Here is a 20133-nt window from a genome sequence, read left to right on the forward strand (position 1 = left end):
TGGTTTGAAGAGCAACAAACTAACAAACTACAACTGTAATCTATATCACAAAATGTACAACAGGTCTTTAAATAGAAACTGGTATTGGCTGAGTTGATGTAATTTCAGTCATGAAACCACATTCTGGGTAATGTATAGACTTTTAATTTACACATAAATAATAGAGAAACTACAAGAACATAGGGTATTTAAATACATCTGCATTAACAGTTTATAATGATAACATTTTTCTCAGTAAATGACAACTTTATCCATTCATTCAGTTCATTCTATAAACAAGATCTGTGAGTTCACATTTTTATTCTTTCTGACATACACTGGACTGCACCATCATCATCATCATCATCATCATCATCATCATGTGTCTTTCTTTTTCTTTTAACATTGTAATAAATAATATTTTCACAATCAGGGTCTCAGGCCCAGATACTCAAATAAATAGACAAACAAACAAACACATATAGATAGACTGTGAGGTTCTCACTTAGGACATTTTGTACAGTCGGGTGAAATATTTTACAAGTAGATATACAACACTGACAAATTTTTGCTCCTTGTGGCCCGGACAATCTTTCAGAGAGCAAACAAGTAGACAGAATGTCCATTCATCATCTGCCAACACCGCAAACACATTTTAAAGGTGGATTCAGCAGATGATGATATCTTACTAATATTCACCTTTTGCTTGAAAGTGAACCCTTCAGGTTGTTGGTTAGAATTGAACTGGGGAAATTTTGGGTGGAGAATAAAAAGTACCTTCAGGGTGCTTTTGAGCAAAGGATGTAAACTCCAGCTATGATATGCTCTGTTAAAAATGTATAATCAGATGAAATTTTCAGAAATTTTACAAGGACAATGCAGCAACATCTGCATTGAACATAATACTGTTGTTTTTTTTAAATACATTCAGGAATCATCCGCAAATACTAAAACTACAGGTACAAACTGTTCTGCCACTGTACAGTTTGAATAAAGTATGAACCCTTTTTTGTGACACCACCCGCTATTAATACTATTGTAATTGCATCATTACTGTAGGTTTAAAACTCAAAAGTTTTTTTCTCTATTATTTTGTTCTTTATCTGGTGTGTTCAAGTGGACATGATGTTTAAGATCCCTTTGGGATCAGATGTTGACAGTAAATAAAGGTTGGTATGTTTGTTTCTCTTTAGGGTCCCCATTTGGTGATACCATGGCAACAACAACAACAACAACAGCAACAATCTTAGAGTGAGAACCGTCAGTCTCATCCACAGTCGTACAGTTGTATATACAGTTAGGCCAGCTGACTCTTCATCTATTAAGAGCTTGGAAAAGTTCATGGTTTTCTGAAGTCGTCTACGACTGCATTCCTGGTGGTCTTCAACATCCCTAGAAAAGTTTTCAAGTTCACAAAGGGCAAGAGATGCCGTGGTTGCTTTGGTCCTGGTCGGGAAAAAGCTTTGAGTCTGACTGTCAGTGCAGCAGTGAGGAAAGAGCACAAATCATGACTGATGTCACTGATGTCAAACCTGATGTCACCAGTTTGTGTCCCTTTCATTTCAGTCAGTTTTGGGGAATAAACTGAACCCAGGCTACAGGAAACGGGGATGAAACTTCAACCAGCATGTCACCACTGCAGTCCAAACTGGTCCAAACTGTGTTCTTACCGGACAGAGTTTAAATGCAGGGCTATTCACAGAGGTTGTACTAAAAATCACTGTCCCAGGAAAACTTAAGAAATGTCTATTTATACTATTTAGTGTCAAATTCCTTTCTGTCTGTGTCTCTCCTACATTTCTCTGTCAGTTCTTTGTATGATTTGTCTTTTTTTCTTGGGACATTTCACATAAATCCTGACAGCTTCTTCCTCTTAGATAGGATTCTGATGACTCAGCCTGTGAAGACAGTAAATAAATAAAATCCAACATTAGTGTCATGCTCTGGTTCAGTGTTTTTCAAAGACGGATAGGTATTAAATGTTACATTCTGTTACAGTGGATCCAGAGACTTTGCTGTGAAAGCCACTGTGAAGTGAAACTGAAAATGCTTTAACTATCTGATGGAACTGGATAATTAACTGTCAAGCAAGTGAAACACCAAAAAGTAGTTACATTTCACCTTTTGACATTAAATCACCACATTTAGTGGAAGAAAACCAGTTTAATTTCTAGATATTGTACGTTTATCCCTGGTGAAATTCAGGCTAAATTAAGTCTAGCTTGCAAAAAAAAAATCTGTAAAGCTAATTAAACTTTCCTAAACATACTCTGCTTTGTAATCATTAAATGTTTCTATCTTCAAGTGACAACTACCTCTGTTGATAATTTTCATTCTTATTAATAAGCAACATAATGACATGAATTAATGCCAAGACACTGCAGATGAAAATGAGCTTTAAGATAACTCTGGTGCAACACATCAAATGATAACATTATGTTAAATATTGTACATGGTATAAATAAATAAATAAATAAATAAATAAATAAATAAAAGTCAGTTACCTTTTAGCTACTTGTTAAGATGAGAGCTGATCTTTTCTTTCCTGATGATGTTTGCGTAGGGAATCTGAAAGAAACACAAGATAAGTCAGAATAATCCTGAACAGACAGCTAAACACTATTTGACTGGTTTCTGGTATTTAACTTAACGCTTGTCTCTCTACACTCTCTCAGAAACACATCTTCTGGAAAAAAAAAAAGTTATTCAAGATTAAGATTTTGTCACAGTTATACTTTAAAATAAGTACATTAAAAATTCTGAGCAGGATGTGTAAAGTTTAGGTGTGCTATTCAATCCAAAGTCTAAAATATGATAGAGCAACATAACTCAAAAAAATAAAATAAAAATGTTGGAGTTCATTTGAACGTCTGTGTGAAATTAATGTCATTACTCTCAGACAGATCCATCTGCTGGCTCTAGACACATTTGTCAATTTTGAATGTTTTAATGCGTGCATGTGCACTTCAGTGTGCACGTATACGCTTATAAATGAGCTTGAATGCCTGTTCAGTCGTCTGCCTTTGTGGTTACATGAATGCGGCGTGCACTTGTGTCTGTTTTTGCGCACGTGCGGGGTTTGTGATCATGTGCACGCAAGCGTATACAGTTGTTGCATGTGTCAGAAAGCAAAGACAAACACCGTCTGTCAGCCTGTCTCCCAGCTGCTCTGATGATTGATGTGGACCAAAACACTCTGCAGAGGAACTTCTCACCCATGAAAGACAAACTAGATGATTGGCTCTACCTTTTGATGGACAAATAAGCAACAGCAGAAGTGTCCACTCGATTGTTTGCTATTGATGGCTTTATCTTTTCTTCATTTAATCTCTGTTATAGCTTTAAGGCATGACTTTCTTATTTATGTCTACAGTCTACCGTAGTTGATGTGTTACAGTAATTGTGCTATTATTGTCATGTTTTCTCATCTGTAACAGTCAAACTGTGTAACTATATTTTAGTAAAGTGCTCCACAATTAGTCTTAATTATATTCCTTCTCAAAATCATTACTGGGACTGCTTTTCAAAGCGAACAGTAAAGCTTTTTTTAAATCCACATATCTACAAGAGGATGTTTTATTTGTCATTTAAAGGCGTAGCAATGATATTTATTTTCCATCAGTGTTCAGCACTGATTGTATCATTAGCAATCTCACCATCTGTAACTGTTGGACCATCTCCTCTCTGTAGGCAAGCTCTCGTTTCATCTGGTCTTGGAAATTATCTGAAATTAGTATAAAAATCTATCATTAGCCTGAGCAGCATTATCATTTCAGTAACTGATCCAAGTATAGTTATAAAGACAGCTGATGGAAGATGAAGATTTAGAAAGCCAGGGGAAGAGAGAAAGGCAAAAGAGGGGAAGGGGAGGGGAAAGACAGGCACAGACAGAGGAGAAATGTGGGAGAGAACTTAAGAAAGACAGAGAATGAGAAGTTGCCCTTCGGAGTATGAAAAAGGAAAGCAAGGTTAAGGAAAAAATGACTCACGGAAGACGGGAAATGGTGAGGTGCCCTTCAGAGCGTGAAATTCTTGCTCCAGTCTCCTCCTGAAGTCTATTTGCTCCAGCAAAACCTTCTGGAGCTCCTCTGCAAGAGCAGGAAGAAGGAGAACAAAGGGGGAAAAAGAGGAGAGGATTGGTTTTTAGAAAAATTGTAGTAAAATAACTCTCTGTGCTATATTTAACTCTCTGTGCTATGTATGCAACAATTCCTCTATTCAATATAAATCAATAGGATTGTGCTAACAGCTTTCTATGGTCAATAAAGCAATGTTTATCTAAAACCTGTGTTACTCAGATCAACTTTCTTTACCTTTTTCCATGTTCTCAACGTCCTTCTTTAGCGGCACAGGAGAGGCAGCACCTTGGCTTTGATCACCTGAAAACATGGAGAAAATTTAAGATTTTTGTCCAACATATGTCATACTTAATGTCAGACACATAGTCATAACCTTGTCATGGACTGATCAGTCTTGTTTGTTTGTATGTGTATGTTGAACAACCGGTGTGACCCCTGTTCCATCACTTCATCCTCTCTAACTGTCCTAAGCGGAGCGCTGTAATTCACCCTTTGGCCTCTAGATGTCAGTGTAAGTTTATGGTAACAATTTGTGGAGAATGTAGAACACAAACCATTATTGCATTCACTCCCTGGTATGTTAAGCCTCCTCTTGCTGTCAGATCATATTGCTTTCAATTAGGCAAAAAAAAGAACACTACTTGCCTTCAGAAATCAGAGTAAATCGATTTTGTAGCTTTTAAAACTGAAGTGAAGATGGAGTGCAGAAAAGCGCTAAATTTAAGTGGTCATTCCACCAGTTTTAACAAAAAAGGGGAACTTGCAAGTGTTGTGTTGTCAAACTGTTGCATTATAATGTCAACTGTGTTATTTTTTGGTGGGTGAATGTAGGTCAAAGCGGGAAGAAAATTAAAACACATTGCACAACTCTTCTCTGGTGCACTAAGCTTTATTCATCAAATGTTTTTTGTCTTCTTCATGGTGGGTTGTTGGTTGTTGGTTACATGAACTATAGCATGAGGATTAAACAACTATAAATTCACATAAAAAGTATTATCATAGTTATCCAGCGCTTTATATGATGTACATTTTCTCTCCTTTTATAAAGCTTTGCTACAGCTAGAGACAAAATCTACTTGTTGCTTTAAAACTTCACAATTTTCCTTTTTTTTAAACAAACATCTCCATCACATGCTGTTCTCAAATTGACTAGTTTGAAAGTATATTGTTCTGTGTGTGTGTATGTGTTTGTGCTAACGTCTGAATTGTGACAATGAGGCATTGAACGCCTTAAATGAAGCGATCCAGCACACTCGATATGTATATTCTCCTCCAGTCATTTCGTGTCCTGGCTCCTTAAGCCTCCCTATGCTCTTTTCTCTCATTTAGAGCAGAGAGAGAGAGAGCTTTCCTCTCCTCTCTCCTCCTCTCCTCTCTCCTTTCCTCTCCTCTCTCTGTCTCATTTGACAAGCAAATTTGCAGACAGTGCCCGAGGATAACAACCTCGTTTGACAGTCAATTAACCGTGAATAGTCAAAGCCAAGGCGGTTTGCATTACATAAATGGAAAATTAGATTATTTTTTCTCCCTAGAAACAGAGGGAGAGTTTAAAGACAGTGAAGGGGGGTGTGTGGGGGGGGGTGGTACTCGGAGGAATCAGGCCTTCTAATCACGTAGAGCTTCCCACCGCCCAGGGAGACGTTTGGCAATCAGGGGAAAGGTGTTCTCATTTAATTTGTTTCGTGTAATTTTTCGAAATACATTATACATTATGCTCAGGGATCATTACGGTGTGTGTGTGTAGGGGTTGAGGGAGTGGGGAGGGGGGTAGATATAAATGTTGGCACAGATGTCATAAAGCACTTTTAATGCCTTCCTGACAGATATAAAAAGGCAATAAGCTGTGATCTTTTTCAAACAGGAAAGGGTTTTTTGCGCTGAGGAAGGAAAAAAAAAAAGGCAATTATGTCTGCAGTGATATGGGTCTAGGATGGAGATTGCCAGCACGGCTGCTTATCTCTGAGCTGATGTTTTCTTGTTGAACTATAACGGCCCCCCTAAGAGTAACAGCCCCGGCGACAACACCGCTAAAGAGAGGAGCCTTGGCAAAGCGGCGGCAGAAGCAGCTTTCCACTGCTGTTTCATCTCTCTGTGTATTTATATGAATCCCTTAACTCACCGTCAGAGAGGAGGAGGAGATTGAGGTGGATGAAGCTGAAGAGTGAAGAGCTTTCCTGAACTGATTTTAGTTTAGTGTGTGTGTGTGTGTGTATGTGTGTGTATGTGTGTGTGTAATAAGGAGAAACTAATGTGCATAAAATTATATATTTTTTCCAAGTAAGAGTTTTACAATCAGCATTGTTTTATGCATGGAAATATTTGTAGTGTGTTTTCAACTATACTGAATTACAACTGGGAAGGTCAGCTATAGCTTTGATGCAATTATATAATACAAATGATGAATTCATGATATACCGTTTCATATACTTTTTACGTCAGACTGCTAATAAATGACCCCTGTTCTGTGGATAAGTATGAGACTGTAGTTCTAAAATACATGTTTTAACATGAGTTAATCCAAGTTTCATAAAGACCTCAGACTTGCTGTGCGATGTGAGGTTCAAATTACCATGGCGTTAAACTAAATGCAGAAATTAAATTAACCTTGCCAATCTGATAATTATACTTTCAGAATGAAACCAACCGGCCATTTTTATTTTTTGCTGTCTTTTCCTCATTGATTAAATTGTATTCCGCTTTGCGACCACTAAGGAAAAAAAAAAAAGTAAGCACATATTTGTACCTGAGCTCTCCCTCCAGTAGTCCGGTGCCGACGTCTCACTGTCTGGTACAAAGAAACTATTCTGCTCTTTGTTTTCATCTGAGAGAAAATGAGACAGAAAAAGACAGAGAGACAGACAGGAGGAGAGATTCAGTAAGGCCCATTGGCTGAACTGGTTATCCGGACACATGGAGATAACTAAGTGTGCGGATTGTGTGTGTGTGTGTCCTGTGTGTATGTGTATGTGGGCCATGTAGCCATGTGCAGAGGTGTGTTTGTGAGCACGCCACCGCAAGACATTTTCTTTAGTGAAAGGGTCAGAGTGGGAGATGAGAGGAGCAAATGAAACGTCACAGGAATATGAGCCTTGCAGCGACAGAGAGACACTATAAAAGCACTCACTCAGACACTAAATGAAACAAAGATGCTATAATACAACTGACTCAGACGTCTGATGAAAAAGATAGTGTGTAACAGTTTGCTGAAATAGACTGCGTAATGCTATTTGATGAAACAGTATAAAAGGCTGTTCAAACATTTGATGAAACAAAGACATTGTAAAGCAACTGCACAATGAAAGATGCAGTGTCAAGCATCCCGCGCAAACAGAGGGGAAGCAAAATTATTTTTGTGATTATACATGAAAGAGAAAATTCATTTTGGTTTTGCGAGTGCTTACTGAAACAAAGAGAGTGGTGTATTTTAACTTTTGAGAGAACACTATTTTCTAGTTTGAAAAGGGTGAATTGCAAAAAACCTTTAAATACATTTTTAGTGTGAGCTGTCATGTCAAACAATGTTTCTAAGACTTATGTTTTCTTTTATATCTAGTGAGTAATCTGCAATTGTTGACAATTTAACATGTTAATTACAGCAGAGTGAAATGTCTGCGCTCACCAGAAATGCTGGAGTTGTCTTTGGTTACATACGCAGGTAGTCCTTCATCTCTGTTTTTGTGAACCTGGAAATCACATACAGTCAGTTAGCATTTCATTTATCTGTTATGCATCATATAGTACAATAACAAAGCAGAACATACAGTAAGTCCTCTATGACAGAAAAATTACATGATTAATCTGTTTTTTTAAAATATCAAAATGAGTTTCTTTTATAATTTTAGCATCTGTTTTCTTAGAAATCTGGATTTTTTTTTGTGTGAAATTTAACTCATTACTTGACAAATGCAATCTCCCCAGCTGGTGCTCTCCTTTTTATCAATCAGCAGAAGCATTTATTTGTAATGATCTAATTTGGAGTATATGGTTAAAAAAATGTTTCCCTCCCTCTGCATCTCTGAAATCACTGATGTGCATTTCAACTATGTTACTCAATGGATAATTTAACTCATTCTAGTTTAAAATGCTTCTCATAACTCTCTGTCGCTCCCTCCTCCTCCTCCTCCTCCTCCTCCTCCTCCTCCTCCTCCTCTCTTGGAGGCCTGGTTAATGTGGGAGTCGACAGGTTAAAGATTAGAGTTGCCCTAACAGGCTGGGGTGACAGAGGGAGAACAAACACACCATGGCCATTAAACAATCCACGCCTGGGCCTATTAGCCGGGATCAGAGTGGGGTGACTGTTTCAATTTCTACAGGGAGAAACCAGCCTATCAATCTGCTTATGCAGATCACATCACTGCCTGACTGCAGCACCATTTAAATAATAATTAGCTAAAGTGGCCTGGGGGGATATTTACGTTTTTGTAAGATGGGTCCTCTCGGTGAGGCGGGGTGGAGCTGGAGAGAGGCAGGCTGGCAGGAGGGGAGGCAGGCAGGCTGGGGGACTCCTGCTGGATGGGGTCCGAGGAGGAGGGAGGGGAGGCGCTGGGATACACTGTGCCACTCCCTCTCTCCTTCCCCCTCTCCTCTCGGGCACCGTCGCTCAGTGCAGGGAGGTACAGGTTGGTTTGAGTCTGTGGTGGCCTGGTTGCGAAGGTCCCCTCCTCCTCCTCATCCTCTTGCTTGGATGACTCCACATCAACTTCCCCCTCCTCCTCACTCTCCCCTCCCTCTGCTTCACCATCGCCTCCGCTTTCGCTTCCGTAACTACAGCTGCTGCTGGGTGATAGCCGCTGGTGGCGGTCTGACCCAGCAACTACGACCCCAATGTCTTCATCTGTGGCGCCAGTGACTCCCCCACCACTGCTGTGGAGCTTGGCAATGCTCTCTGCATCCTTGATGACAGGGCGGAAGGCAGAGCCATAGCTCGGCTTCCTGGTTTGGAGGGTTGGGGTGTCCAGCAGTTTGAGCCAGCCCTCTGATGTCACAGGGCGAAGGTCAGAGGTTACGGTTGTGCACTCAGGGTCAAACAGCCCTGATCTTGGTGTGGAGGTTCCGCTGCCGGGGGCCATGGTTGCGCTGACACCATTTCCGTTGCCAGCTACAGCCGCAGGTTCGCTGGGGTCTGAGAGATCCAGAAAGGCCTGCCTGAGAGAGGGGTTGTCTGCCAGGGATGAGAGGGCGCTGGGCTGAGGCTGGAGGTAGGTTGGGACAGGGATTCCACCTGCTGCTCTTGGTGGCCAAAACATGCAGAAAGGGGGATAAAAAGTGTCTTTACGGCCAGGCCATAAAAGACCTGACAACCCCGCTCCTTTGTGTCCAGCTGAAACATCACTGTCCTCTTTTTTCTGCTGGCAGAGGCTGAATGCTGGGAAGGGGTAAGGCGAAGGGAAAAGCGATGTGGGAGGGAACTTCTGCAGCATGCCGAAACCTTTGCTTGGGACGGGGATGACAGGGTAGCTACGTGGTGTCTTACAGGGAGACAGACCGCCTCCATCCAGGTCCTCCTCATCTTCAAAGCGGGTTCTTTTCTGGGCACCCAGGTCACCTCCCATCATATGAGGTACCACTGAACCTGGGAGAGTCTTCATAGGACCCATGGAAGAACAATGGGATGAGGAGGGCAGTGCTCTCTTGCGGCTGCCTCCGTTGAACATAGCTTTGACGTCTTCCCATGCATAAACTAACTCATCAGGTGGGTGTTTGTCACTGAGTTTGAGGTGTCGTCGCCAGGAGTTAAAGTTGGCAGCATCGGGCTGGGTGTACTTAGCGTCTGGTGTGCGGTGGGAATGAAAAATGAACTTATTTGGGGAGAAGTACATGTTGCAGAAGGAGCACTTGATGCATTTGGCCCTGGAGCTGTTGTAGCGTGCCGGGATGAAGTTACCACGGCAACCCCAGGCGCACTCATGTGTCACATCGAAGGCAAAGTTGTCGGGCAGTTTCGGCGGCATGTTCTCTCCCAGAAAGGACTTGCAGAGGCGCTCTGCTTCACGCTTGGTGATCATGCCACAGCGGCGTGACGAGATGGGCATGGCACCGGCCCGACGAAGGATCTCCAACTGGACTGGAGTGCACTGGACACAGGTGATGCCCAGCGCCACACGACGATTATGAATCTCATTATAACTGTAGTTCTTGAGGAGTGTGTTGGAAATCTGTGCCAGGCAAAGTCTCTCATTATTATCAATGACCAGTGATACAATGGGAACACCGTACAGGATGACCCGGCCAACCTGATTGGGCTTGAGGGGTGAGGAAGAAGAGGAGGGAGAGGGAGAGGATAAGGAAGAGGAAGAAGAGTGGTGATGGGTGGGTCTCGGTGGAGTTAGGGGTTCCTGCTGGTACGGGCCTGTTGAGCTTGTCATGATGATGTCATTAGGGCTCGAAAGATGGGTTTTGTCCATCCTGGGAGGAAATCTCTTTGCAAAACAACCTGCGTAGAAAGAAAGAAAGATGGACATGTTGTTGAAATGTTACAAATTACAATAAAAATTTGTAAAAAGTTTGCAAAGGTTTACACATACATGCCCTTTCTCTCTCTGCTACACATAATGTGAAATAGCTCATAATTTCTTATGATATACACTAATTCTACACAAGTGTGATACCACTCACAAATATGTGCCAAATTTAAAAACGAGTAGAGTGTAAAAAAATATGTACATATTACAATATATTATTATTTTTATCAAATATATTTAAGTTAAATGTATTTAACTTAAATATATTTGATTCCCAATTTACAGACAAGTAAAACACATTTTTTAAACAACTGATAACATTTTCAAAGACTTCAAAATCATAACAAAATTAAACAATTATATTAGAGTTTGCCTCCTAAACTGTATTTGGACTATTCTTATAAAATTGTTGAGAGTACAGAAATGTTTAAACTAAAGTGGTTGACTTGGTTGACAGCAAAAAAAAGTTTTTTTTGTTGTTGTTTTTTTTTATTTTTTAGAATATATGTAGCCCCTGTGTATTTATTTGGCCAATTAATTTATTTATCAAAAAATGTTACTTCTGTATAACATTTTAGAATGTAGCTTTCCATTCATATCTTTTCAGTTAGGAGTGTCTGCTTGTGTGTGTTTTCAATAGTACAGTAGTTGGCTGATGAACAAATTATGAAAGAGGAAAATAACACACCATTCTAAAATATTTTTTACAATAAACTTATAATGTACCCAGAATTTCTCTGAACATATATAGGCACACTATTAATGCTTAGATTTTGTGTTGGAGCATATTAAAATATTTCTTTAGAAAACTGTAACGCTTACCTACAGTGTTTGATAAAAGGAGACACACACAGAACTCAGGCAGGATTTTAATGGGTTTTTTTAGTTGGCAGTTTTTGGCAACAAATGATGAGTGGGTGACACATTTCTAGTCTGTATTCCTGTATCTTTCAAAAAAAAAATCTATGTATACTGATTTCAAATCATTTTTAAATATGGCAGAAAATTTACTGCAAAGACAAAGTTTGTATCACTAAAAATTGTCAGGTGCTGGCTGGAAACAAAACTGATTATGCAGTGTTATATCAGCATATAATAATATGTGTTTTGCATGTACTAAGCACACTTTTAACAATATTTATTAAAATTATGCTTAGTAGTGAATAACTTATTTTACATGGAAATAATTATGTTTAGGCTTTAAGATTTAATACAGATGAAACCTCTGAAATTTATATTTCAGAAATGATCATTTTACTTACAGTACACCATTATTAAACTCTTTCGCACGAAGCGTGCATCACATTAGTGATATGTTTTAAGAACAAAAAAACAAAAACAAAAAAACCCACAAAAAGCAACTACTGAAAAAATAGAGACATTGCTTTTAGTTGTATTTTATCTCAAGTATTTTGTTTTTCAAAAAAAAAAAAAAAAGCTTCTACATTTATGACCAATTATTTATAGGCTATATCGTTTACGAGACAGACATTACTATAACAGTAAAATATAGTACGGAATTACAAGGTGGACAAATTAAACCTATTAAAACTTACGTGTTAAAACGTAATTATACTGCGCAATACGATCTAATATAATTGTGTGGGCCGAAAAACAAACTACACAGGAGCCAATTAACCAATTAACCAATTGACACCCTAACTCAAGAGGTCAGAGTTTGCCTTAAAATTACACAATATACTGAATTATGCAAAATATTATAATTTTAGTTCAGCCTAAGTTTTATTCCTGACGAAGAAACCGTGCGGGCCTTCAGTAAACTAGCACGCTCGTCAGTTAGTTAGGCATCGTGTTTAACTCATGTTTAACTATTTGAAAGGTAAAAATCCCGGTCTGGCCGATTGACATCTGTTTTATATATATTTTAGGCCTATCGAAACAGAAAAAATGCGGCTTAATAACAACGACAACAACAACTTTAACAACAGCAACAACAATAATAGTAATAAAAATAACAGACCTAATAGCCTAATAGCCTAATAATAATAATAATAATAGTCTAATAATAATAAAACAGGGCATTATTTTATACAGTAATTTTAAATTACGGTTTGAAATGCAGCGGAATGTGAGCTATATCCATACACATCTTCACGTCTTTAGATCATTGTAGAAACCCGTATTCTGTCTCATTCTGAATGTAACGAACACAGTTTTCGTTACGTCGGTTCATTTTACCCACATTTTAGCCAACTTCAGTCTACACCAGAAATTGCCGAGCAGTCCTTACCTCTGACACCCGAGAATAATCCCAAAACGGTCACAGCGTTAGAAAAAAATATCCCCTTCACGAGAGAAATCGATTCATCCTACGCAGCTTTAAAAAACTCATTTTTTATCATGTAAATGAACTGATGTTACAGAATTGTATCTGGAACCACATGGAAGCGGTACCGGCTTTTTTTCTCCAACTGTCGAGTGAGCCTGCTCGTGAGATGTGAGTAAACTGCGACGCTCGCGCCGGCTTTATTCGCTTTTCAGAGACACCACGCGCCGTCTTAATCTCTCTCTCTCTCTCTCTCTCTCTCTCTCTCTCTCTCTCTCTCTCTCTCTCTCTCTCTCTCTCTCTCTCTCCTGCCTTGAGTTTGATTGGCGCGTAGTGCGAGCTCCAGCCCACCATCCAGGACACACACACACACACACACACACACACACACACACACACACAGCCTCACGCTCACACACTTTATTCCTCCTCTCCTAAAGTGCCACGCAGACGCTGAAAAAGTCAAACTGACGGCACAGACTGACGGAAGGACGCACGGAACTCCAAACAGCCTCCAACACTCAAACAAGAGTCAACCCAGAACTTACGATGGACATAATTTTAGTATAATTTGACATGGCACACAGCTCTATAACCAGGAATAACTCTAACAGTACAAGCTGTCGACATCAGATGGATGTCTGCTGGCGGACCGCACATCTGGTCCATAAACATCCAGGGGTTTGACTTTTGATACACAACCCCTGAGTTGCACATTAATTACCAACAAACTGATGTTAAAAGCAACTGCTGGAAGCAGACACAGCCAGCATATAGGAACTTGGCATTGGAAATGTGGCTTTTAAACACAGACACAGCTTGGAGTAAAACATTAGCCTGACCATAGGGGCCGAAGAAAAAATAAAGGCTGAGACAGCAGAGGAGACAGACAGGCAGGTAGTCTGGGGAACACAATAATGCCTGTCAGTGCAGCTGATACCCACATTCAACACTGAGGAGGCTTTTGGAAAGACTTATATGTGTAGGTTACTCCCAGGAGATAAAAGGCAAGCAGGAAGTATGCTGTAGCTTATATCATCTGTTGTAACTGAGGGTCAGAGGAGCTCACAGCTAGGGCCAAATGCTATAAAAGGCAGTGACAATGCACCTGAAGAGGGCCCTCAGAAATTGATTATTTTATCTGACAAAAAATGTGGGGTGGGGTGGGGGCTGGTATTCTCTCAAGGGGGCCTAGGAATTCCTAGCTGCACCCCTGCTCCAAGCTCCTAAACCAGGCATGTTGCCCCTGCTGCTCAATTACTTCTGCCACTAAAAATATGCAGGCAAATTACAGATATGAAGGAGCAGACCTAAATATGAAGTCCATAACCCAGATATTAGCTGCCTCATAGTCATCATCAAATGTCTGAAAGATGCAAGGAAGGATCTCATTTAACATTGGGATGAAGTGAAGACAAACCTGATTGTCCTTGTTAATTAAGATAGTTTAGTGATGTTTTCAGGAGAAGTTATTCTGTGGGCCATGTTTGTGTCAGGGATGCAGCAGGGTAAAAAGAAAAACAGTTAGCAGTTACAGACAGTGGCTGATCAAATTCAGAATTAACTGCAGGGATGTTAAACATAACACATTTGTCCTGGGACCTATACTTTAATACTGATTCTGAAGGGGAGCCTTGTTGGTCACAGTAGAATGGGCCATTTGCATGGTCTCTATTTTTAACAGCATGTGTCACGTTTTCTCTACTGAAAGTGTGGAGGAAATAACAGAAATTTAGTGTCATTCTCTGTTTCTGAGGCACAGAGGCTTGTATACACTCAGATTAAAGGTGAAGAAAAGGGTGACTTTGCATGAGGCTGAAAGCAGGGATGCGGTGAAGCAGCTGTCAGAGACTGTAACTTTATTTCAGTTGTGTCTACAGTTTGTGAGCCTTAAATAAGAAGCTACAGTCTGCACTTTACCTTTAGGCCCTATTTGTCTAAAAATATTTGTACACATGTTTACACATATGAACTGTAAGTAGGTGTGATTTTATATAAAGTCATTAATTTGATAGTGTCACACCTCCTTTTCATACTCTCATCTTAGCTTAAAGCTACTGAAACACCACATAAAACAGCGCAAGTTGGGCTAAAAAGTAGAAGTTTATTTTTTAAATGGCATATTTATGTGTCTAAGCAGTTGTCAATCTGGTTAAGAGGAGGTGGATGTTGAGATTGGCTATAATTTATTCTCACCCAATCTTTTCTCAGTAGCATCTTGATAAAACATGACAGGATCGCTTTTAGCCACAATCTTAAATCTGTGCGTGTGCGCGTGCTAATGTGTGTGTGTGTGTGTGTGTGTGTGTAGCCAAGCGACACAGCGGAAGAGCACACGAGCCCCATCTGCTCCTTTTCAAACCCAATTTAGGTTGTCACCGCGCGTGCTTTTGTCTCGCGGACGCCACGGGAACACTCGCTGCGATGGGAAAAAAAAGAGGGGTGCCGCTGGCGCGAGCCACGCTCGGGCCGCAGCTATTGAAACGGGTGACGTCACAATAGAGAGATGAGAGGCGAACCAGCGAGAGTTAAGAGCTGATAAATAACCATTTTCTGCACGTAACAGTCTTATGTGTATATAACTTCTGCAATATTTTATACAGACTTTATATCGTTCTAATGGTATTTACAACGTTAAAAGGAAAGCAAGTTTGTAATATGTCTGTAAAATATCTAGCTGCAAGATAGTTGAATGTCCATGTGGATATTTGGTGTGATGTTGTGTTTTATATATATATATATATATATTACATATGAATGTATGCGTATTATTTGTTCATTTATATGCTGGCAAACATGGATGTTTTCTCACCGAAAAAACAATAAAAACTTTATTAAGTAGTAGGCCTGTGCTGTGACAATCTTTATGTTTATACTGACGTCTGTAATAAAATCATGAATTGCTAATGACAATAACGAAACGATTTTTGAAAAGAGTATAATGACGCACTATACTTTCTCTCACTTTGAGAAAGATGTTTGTGACATGTTATCAAAAGCGGAGCATGTTTAAACCATGTGCAGCAGGAAAAAGCTTATTGGAATACAATAGCGCTATTAGCCCCTTTGGAATACATTTCACTTTTTTTCCCCTCATAATGCATTAGCCGGTCGCCCTACTGAGAAATTAATCATGCGTTTAAAAAAGAACTGCTTGTGTGACCTCGGAGGGTCAAACCAGGGAGAAAGAGAGGAGAGAGCGCTCAAAACATAATAAATTAAGAGCTACAACACTAAGTGAGCTTGAGACATTTAACATCAAATCTGTCAATAAATGAAACATGCCCCGGGTGAGTGATTACCATATTGAAATGCATCACCCCCTTTTCTCAAAAAGCACAGCGTCAAGCCCGAATCACCTCACAGCATCAATTTGTTTTTTTTATTTATTTTCTTTAGGATTTTTACTTTCTTCCTGCCACACTCCAAATTGTTGGAATCATTTCTTTATTTAAAACTGAGACACAAAATCGGTATTTACCCATAGTGCAATACATATTCCAGCCTATAACGACCCAGCAGCGCTCATATTAATTTATTGCTGATTAAAAGGCAGATGTAGGCTACAATATGGTGCACAGTCGCCCTGAATGCTCCAGTTTTAATCCTTACTTAATGCCACACGTCTTTTACTGAATGGGAGTCTTCTGCTCATCTGCAGCAAAGATTTAGGCCTACTGTGCATTACAATTAACACACATCTTAAATAAATTGGAGGAAATAATAACGGGGATTACTGACGTTGTTTTTTTAAGTCCGCCCATTCCCCTTGATGAAGAAAAACGTGTGGATGTGGACAGGGTGGGAGTGTGGATTGTGTGCGCGTACGTTGGCGCGTTCCGCGTGCCACCACGTCTCTCCTGTTCTATCTGTTTATGGCAGTATCAATACACTAATCATACTAAAATCATGTCGAACCAATATTTGTCTTTACAGTATTAATCTTTATCAAAATTACACAGTCAGCCTGACATTAAGCTACATTAACATACATGCATCATTCAAAGCAATGGGCCGCTAATAGCCGCTGTTATTAGGCCTATAATATTTTGGTGAGGTTTATTATTATTTAACAGTTTTTTTTAAAAATGTCACCAGCACACACAGCACATGTGTAGTATACAGAGCACCAGTAAAGGTGCAGAGCCATCTACTTTAGCTTTTATTTGTCATTACAGTGTTCCCACACCAAGACAGCCGCAGCCCTCTGAACGTGACTCTTCTCAGTTTGTTAGATGTGGGCTCGCCTGAGGCAGTTGTACCAATTAGCACAGCAGACCGACCACTAAAGATTCCCATATTTCATCGAAGATCTGGAACATTAGCCAGAGTGAATTATTAACACGTGATGCAGTGTTTGAGTGTTTTTTAAATGCTCTACATGGGCCTTAAATCCTTCATAGTTGAATGCATAGGCGCCATGATTTTTATTTGTGTATTTTTGTTATTAATGTTTGGTTTTTTTTTTAATCCAAGTAAAATTAATACGTTTGTCACCCTCATGTTGCATAATAATTAATTTGACCACAATGTAATCAAGACAAGCTATACATAGGGAGGCCAAATATTTAAGCACCTTTTGTTTTTTAATCTCTAATGACTTAAAAATCCAGACCATAGAGCAGATCTGATTCCTTTTTTTTTTTTTTTGTGGGCTGATTGGTAAATGCCTGTTTATACAAGGGTGTGTATGTGTGCGTGAGTGTGTGTGTGTTGCACTGTTTCCTCTCCAACATACAAAAAAATGTAGGCGTTGTATTATGGTACTGTACAAGATAAAACATAGAAATAAAAAAGCTGTTGTGTCAGTCATTGAAGATTAAAAAAACAGAAACCAAAAAGCACAAAACAATAAAACTGGAGCACTTCAGAAAGACTCTACATCACTACAGAAATATAAAAAGAATATAGACCTATAAAATATAGTCATTGGACTCAGATTTGAGTACCAACTTTAATAATAGAGACCATAGGAGGTTCCAAAAACACCATTTAGTTCACTGAGTCCCAATAGATACATTACAGAAATCATAAGAGCAACTGGACAGATTGACTGCAGGTTGATGGGAGAGTAGGTTAAAAACATTGGTGGTTTCACCTGTTCCAGACAGTTAAATATGTTATTCCAGAGACGTCTCTAACACTCTGGGAAGAAAATGAAGAAAACCCACTTCCTTAAATTGATGTATTGAACATCATAGATTACCATTACCAGTATTTAAATCCTTATTTTAATAATAAATCTCTTTATTATAATATTTTATCATTTAGGATTTAACCACAAGACACAGATGCATATATATATAGTACGTTTAAACAGAGGGGATTCAGAGGTCAAGAGCAACCAGTCTTAGAATGAATACACAGTATATCCATATAATACCATTATAGGAAGTTATTGTGTCTATGATACATTTAATGAGTTTATTTGTGCCCTGTTGTGGTTTGTGGTGGTTTATCTCCTCTACTATGCTTTTGATATTCCTATAGAAACTTACACTGTCACTGTGGTATCAGCAGAGTTTATAGTTGCCTTGTCACACTCAATATTGTTTTAATATCCTTATGGAATCAGTTTATTTTTCCCCTGATCACTTTGATTTTTCTGTGTTTCTGAACCTTTGCAGCGTTTACCAAAGGATCACTGTGGCTTTACTTCATGGAGGATTTTGTAAAGGACTGATGACTAAGGATACTGTTCATTCAGAGCTGCTGGGAGATGCAACTTTACTTACTGAACGATCCGGGTTCGTAATTAAAGGCTTGCTTGACTTTTAATGACCCCTGAACACAAGCAAACTTGTGGAAGTTATTCTAAGTGGAATGAGTAATGAGACGTTAACAGTGAACACTGAGCTGAAGCCAATTAGCTCCAGTGCAGACAGACTGCTGGGCGCTACGGTGCATTTTAAAGCCAAGCAGAGCCTACAAGGTCACAGGGGCAGGGTACAGTGTGTGTGTGTGTGTGTGTGTGTGTGTGTGTACATAAACACACATACATAAAGGCTTTTTAAATGTTATATTCTGAGTATATGAAAGTATAGAAAACATGACAAAGCATTTCATTAGACTTACCCTCCATCTTTAGTGTTAAGCACTAATATCTGTGTTGTTTTTACAGTCATTTTCTTATGAAACCCTTCTAAAACACATACTTTTGCAGCATCCCATTACCTCTGTTTGTTATGGTTTTGTGTCAGAAGTCACACTGTTGATAATGGTTGGGAAAGTTCACACTGTATTCTTGATTATCAGCAACACCGTACTGGTCTCAGCCTTTGTCTTTCAGCAGCACTAAGCTGGTAATCTGAGTTAAAGAAAAACAATGTAATTATACAATGTTTAAACTAGTAAAAAGATGGTTGAGTTTGGTGGAAGGCATTGGTTTAATCAGCCATTGCAAAATATGAAAGTCCAAAAGGTAGTAAAGTTCATATCTACTAATTTAATTTGATGGGTGTAAATCTAGGCATGATGTGAATCCTGTTAATTCTTGTTTGCTGGTTGTGTTGAACAGATTTGTTGCAACCCGGCAGACAAGCTGGTCGAAATTTCTAAGTATCAGACTGGTAAATGAGTCAGTGTGTGAGTTCTGCCATTTCTAAAATATAGATGAACATAAGAACTACATAAAACATTACAGTTTCCAGCTATAGTGGATGCTTGAGACAGGAAATCCAGCCCAGTGAATATTAGGTTTGCTTTATTTTTGTGGTTACAAAGTTACATTATCATCACATCATAATGGACCTGAGAGTCAGGACTGTTTTGACAACACTCTCTTGTTTCTTGTGGGAAAGCTCTGATATCAATCTAAGCCAGGAAATCTTTTAAAATCCTTACGGTATGCTATAGAAAATTATCAGCACTATATATGATACAATTTGAGGTTAATTGGCTAAAATATGTAAAACCACTGGTGTGGTTCTTTAAGTATTTTATCCTCTGAATATAGCTTAGATCAATGTTTTGAGAAAGTGTGTGGTCCAGGCTACAGCTGCATCTGAAGCTGTAACAAGTCACTATAAGTGATGGTACAGTTATATTGTTTGTGTGTGTTGTATGCGTTCATTTCCTATTAAACATTAAAATAAGCTAAACTTGAGTCAAAACAGTGGGCTATGTGTCATATTGCTGAAAAAGGACCAATATTCATAATAATAAAGGAGGACACATTTGAAGCTATAAACACTATGCCTGCTGATTGCATGTCATAATCTTTGTTTTCTTCTCTCTTGGTTTTTGTGATGCTATAGGTGTTAGTGTACAATATTTTTTTTTTGCATTTTAGCTCTTTTTGGCTGATGCTGTTAAGCAGAGCACCTTA

General features: G+C 39.2%; 1 protein-coding gene across 1 annotated transcript in view; it reads right to left on the reverse strand.

Moving 5' to 3' along the window:
* Positions 1 to 3: 3 nt before the first annotated feature.
* skor2 (SKI family transcriptional corepressor 2) overlaps positions 4 to 20133 on the reverse strand; it is a 117093-nt gene continuing 96963 nt past the window's right edge. Inside the window, exons 4-11 of the mRNA XM_067574831.1 lie at positions 8474 to 10491; positions 7678 to 7741; positions 6802 to 6879; positions 4293 to 4358; positions 3969 to 4067; positions 3636 to 3703; positions 2484 to 2547; positions 4 to 1877 (exon numbers count right to left, since the gene is read on the reverse strand). Coding sequence (XP_067430932.1) covers positions 2491 to 2547; positions 3636 to 3703; positions 3969 to 4067; positions 4293 to 4358; positions 6802 to 6879; positions 7678 to 7741; positions 8474 to 10491 — 2450 coding nt within the window. The 3' untranslated portion in view covers positions 4 to 1877; positions 2484 to 2490. The remainder of the gene's footprint in view (positions 1878 to 2483; positions 2548 to 3635; positions 3704 to 3968; positions 4068 to 4292; positions 4359 to 6801; positions 6880 to 7677; positions 7742 to 8473; positions 10492 to 20133) is intronic.

This window comes from Thunnus thynnus, chromosome 19 (genome assembly GCF_963924715.1).
Source record: "Thunnus thynnus chromosome 19, fThuThy2.1, whole genome shotgun sequence".
Taxonomy (NCBI): domain Eukaryota; kingdom Metazoa; phylum Chordata; class Actinopteri; order Scombriformes; family Scombridae; genus Thunnus; species Thunnus thynnus.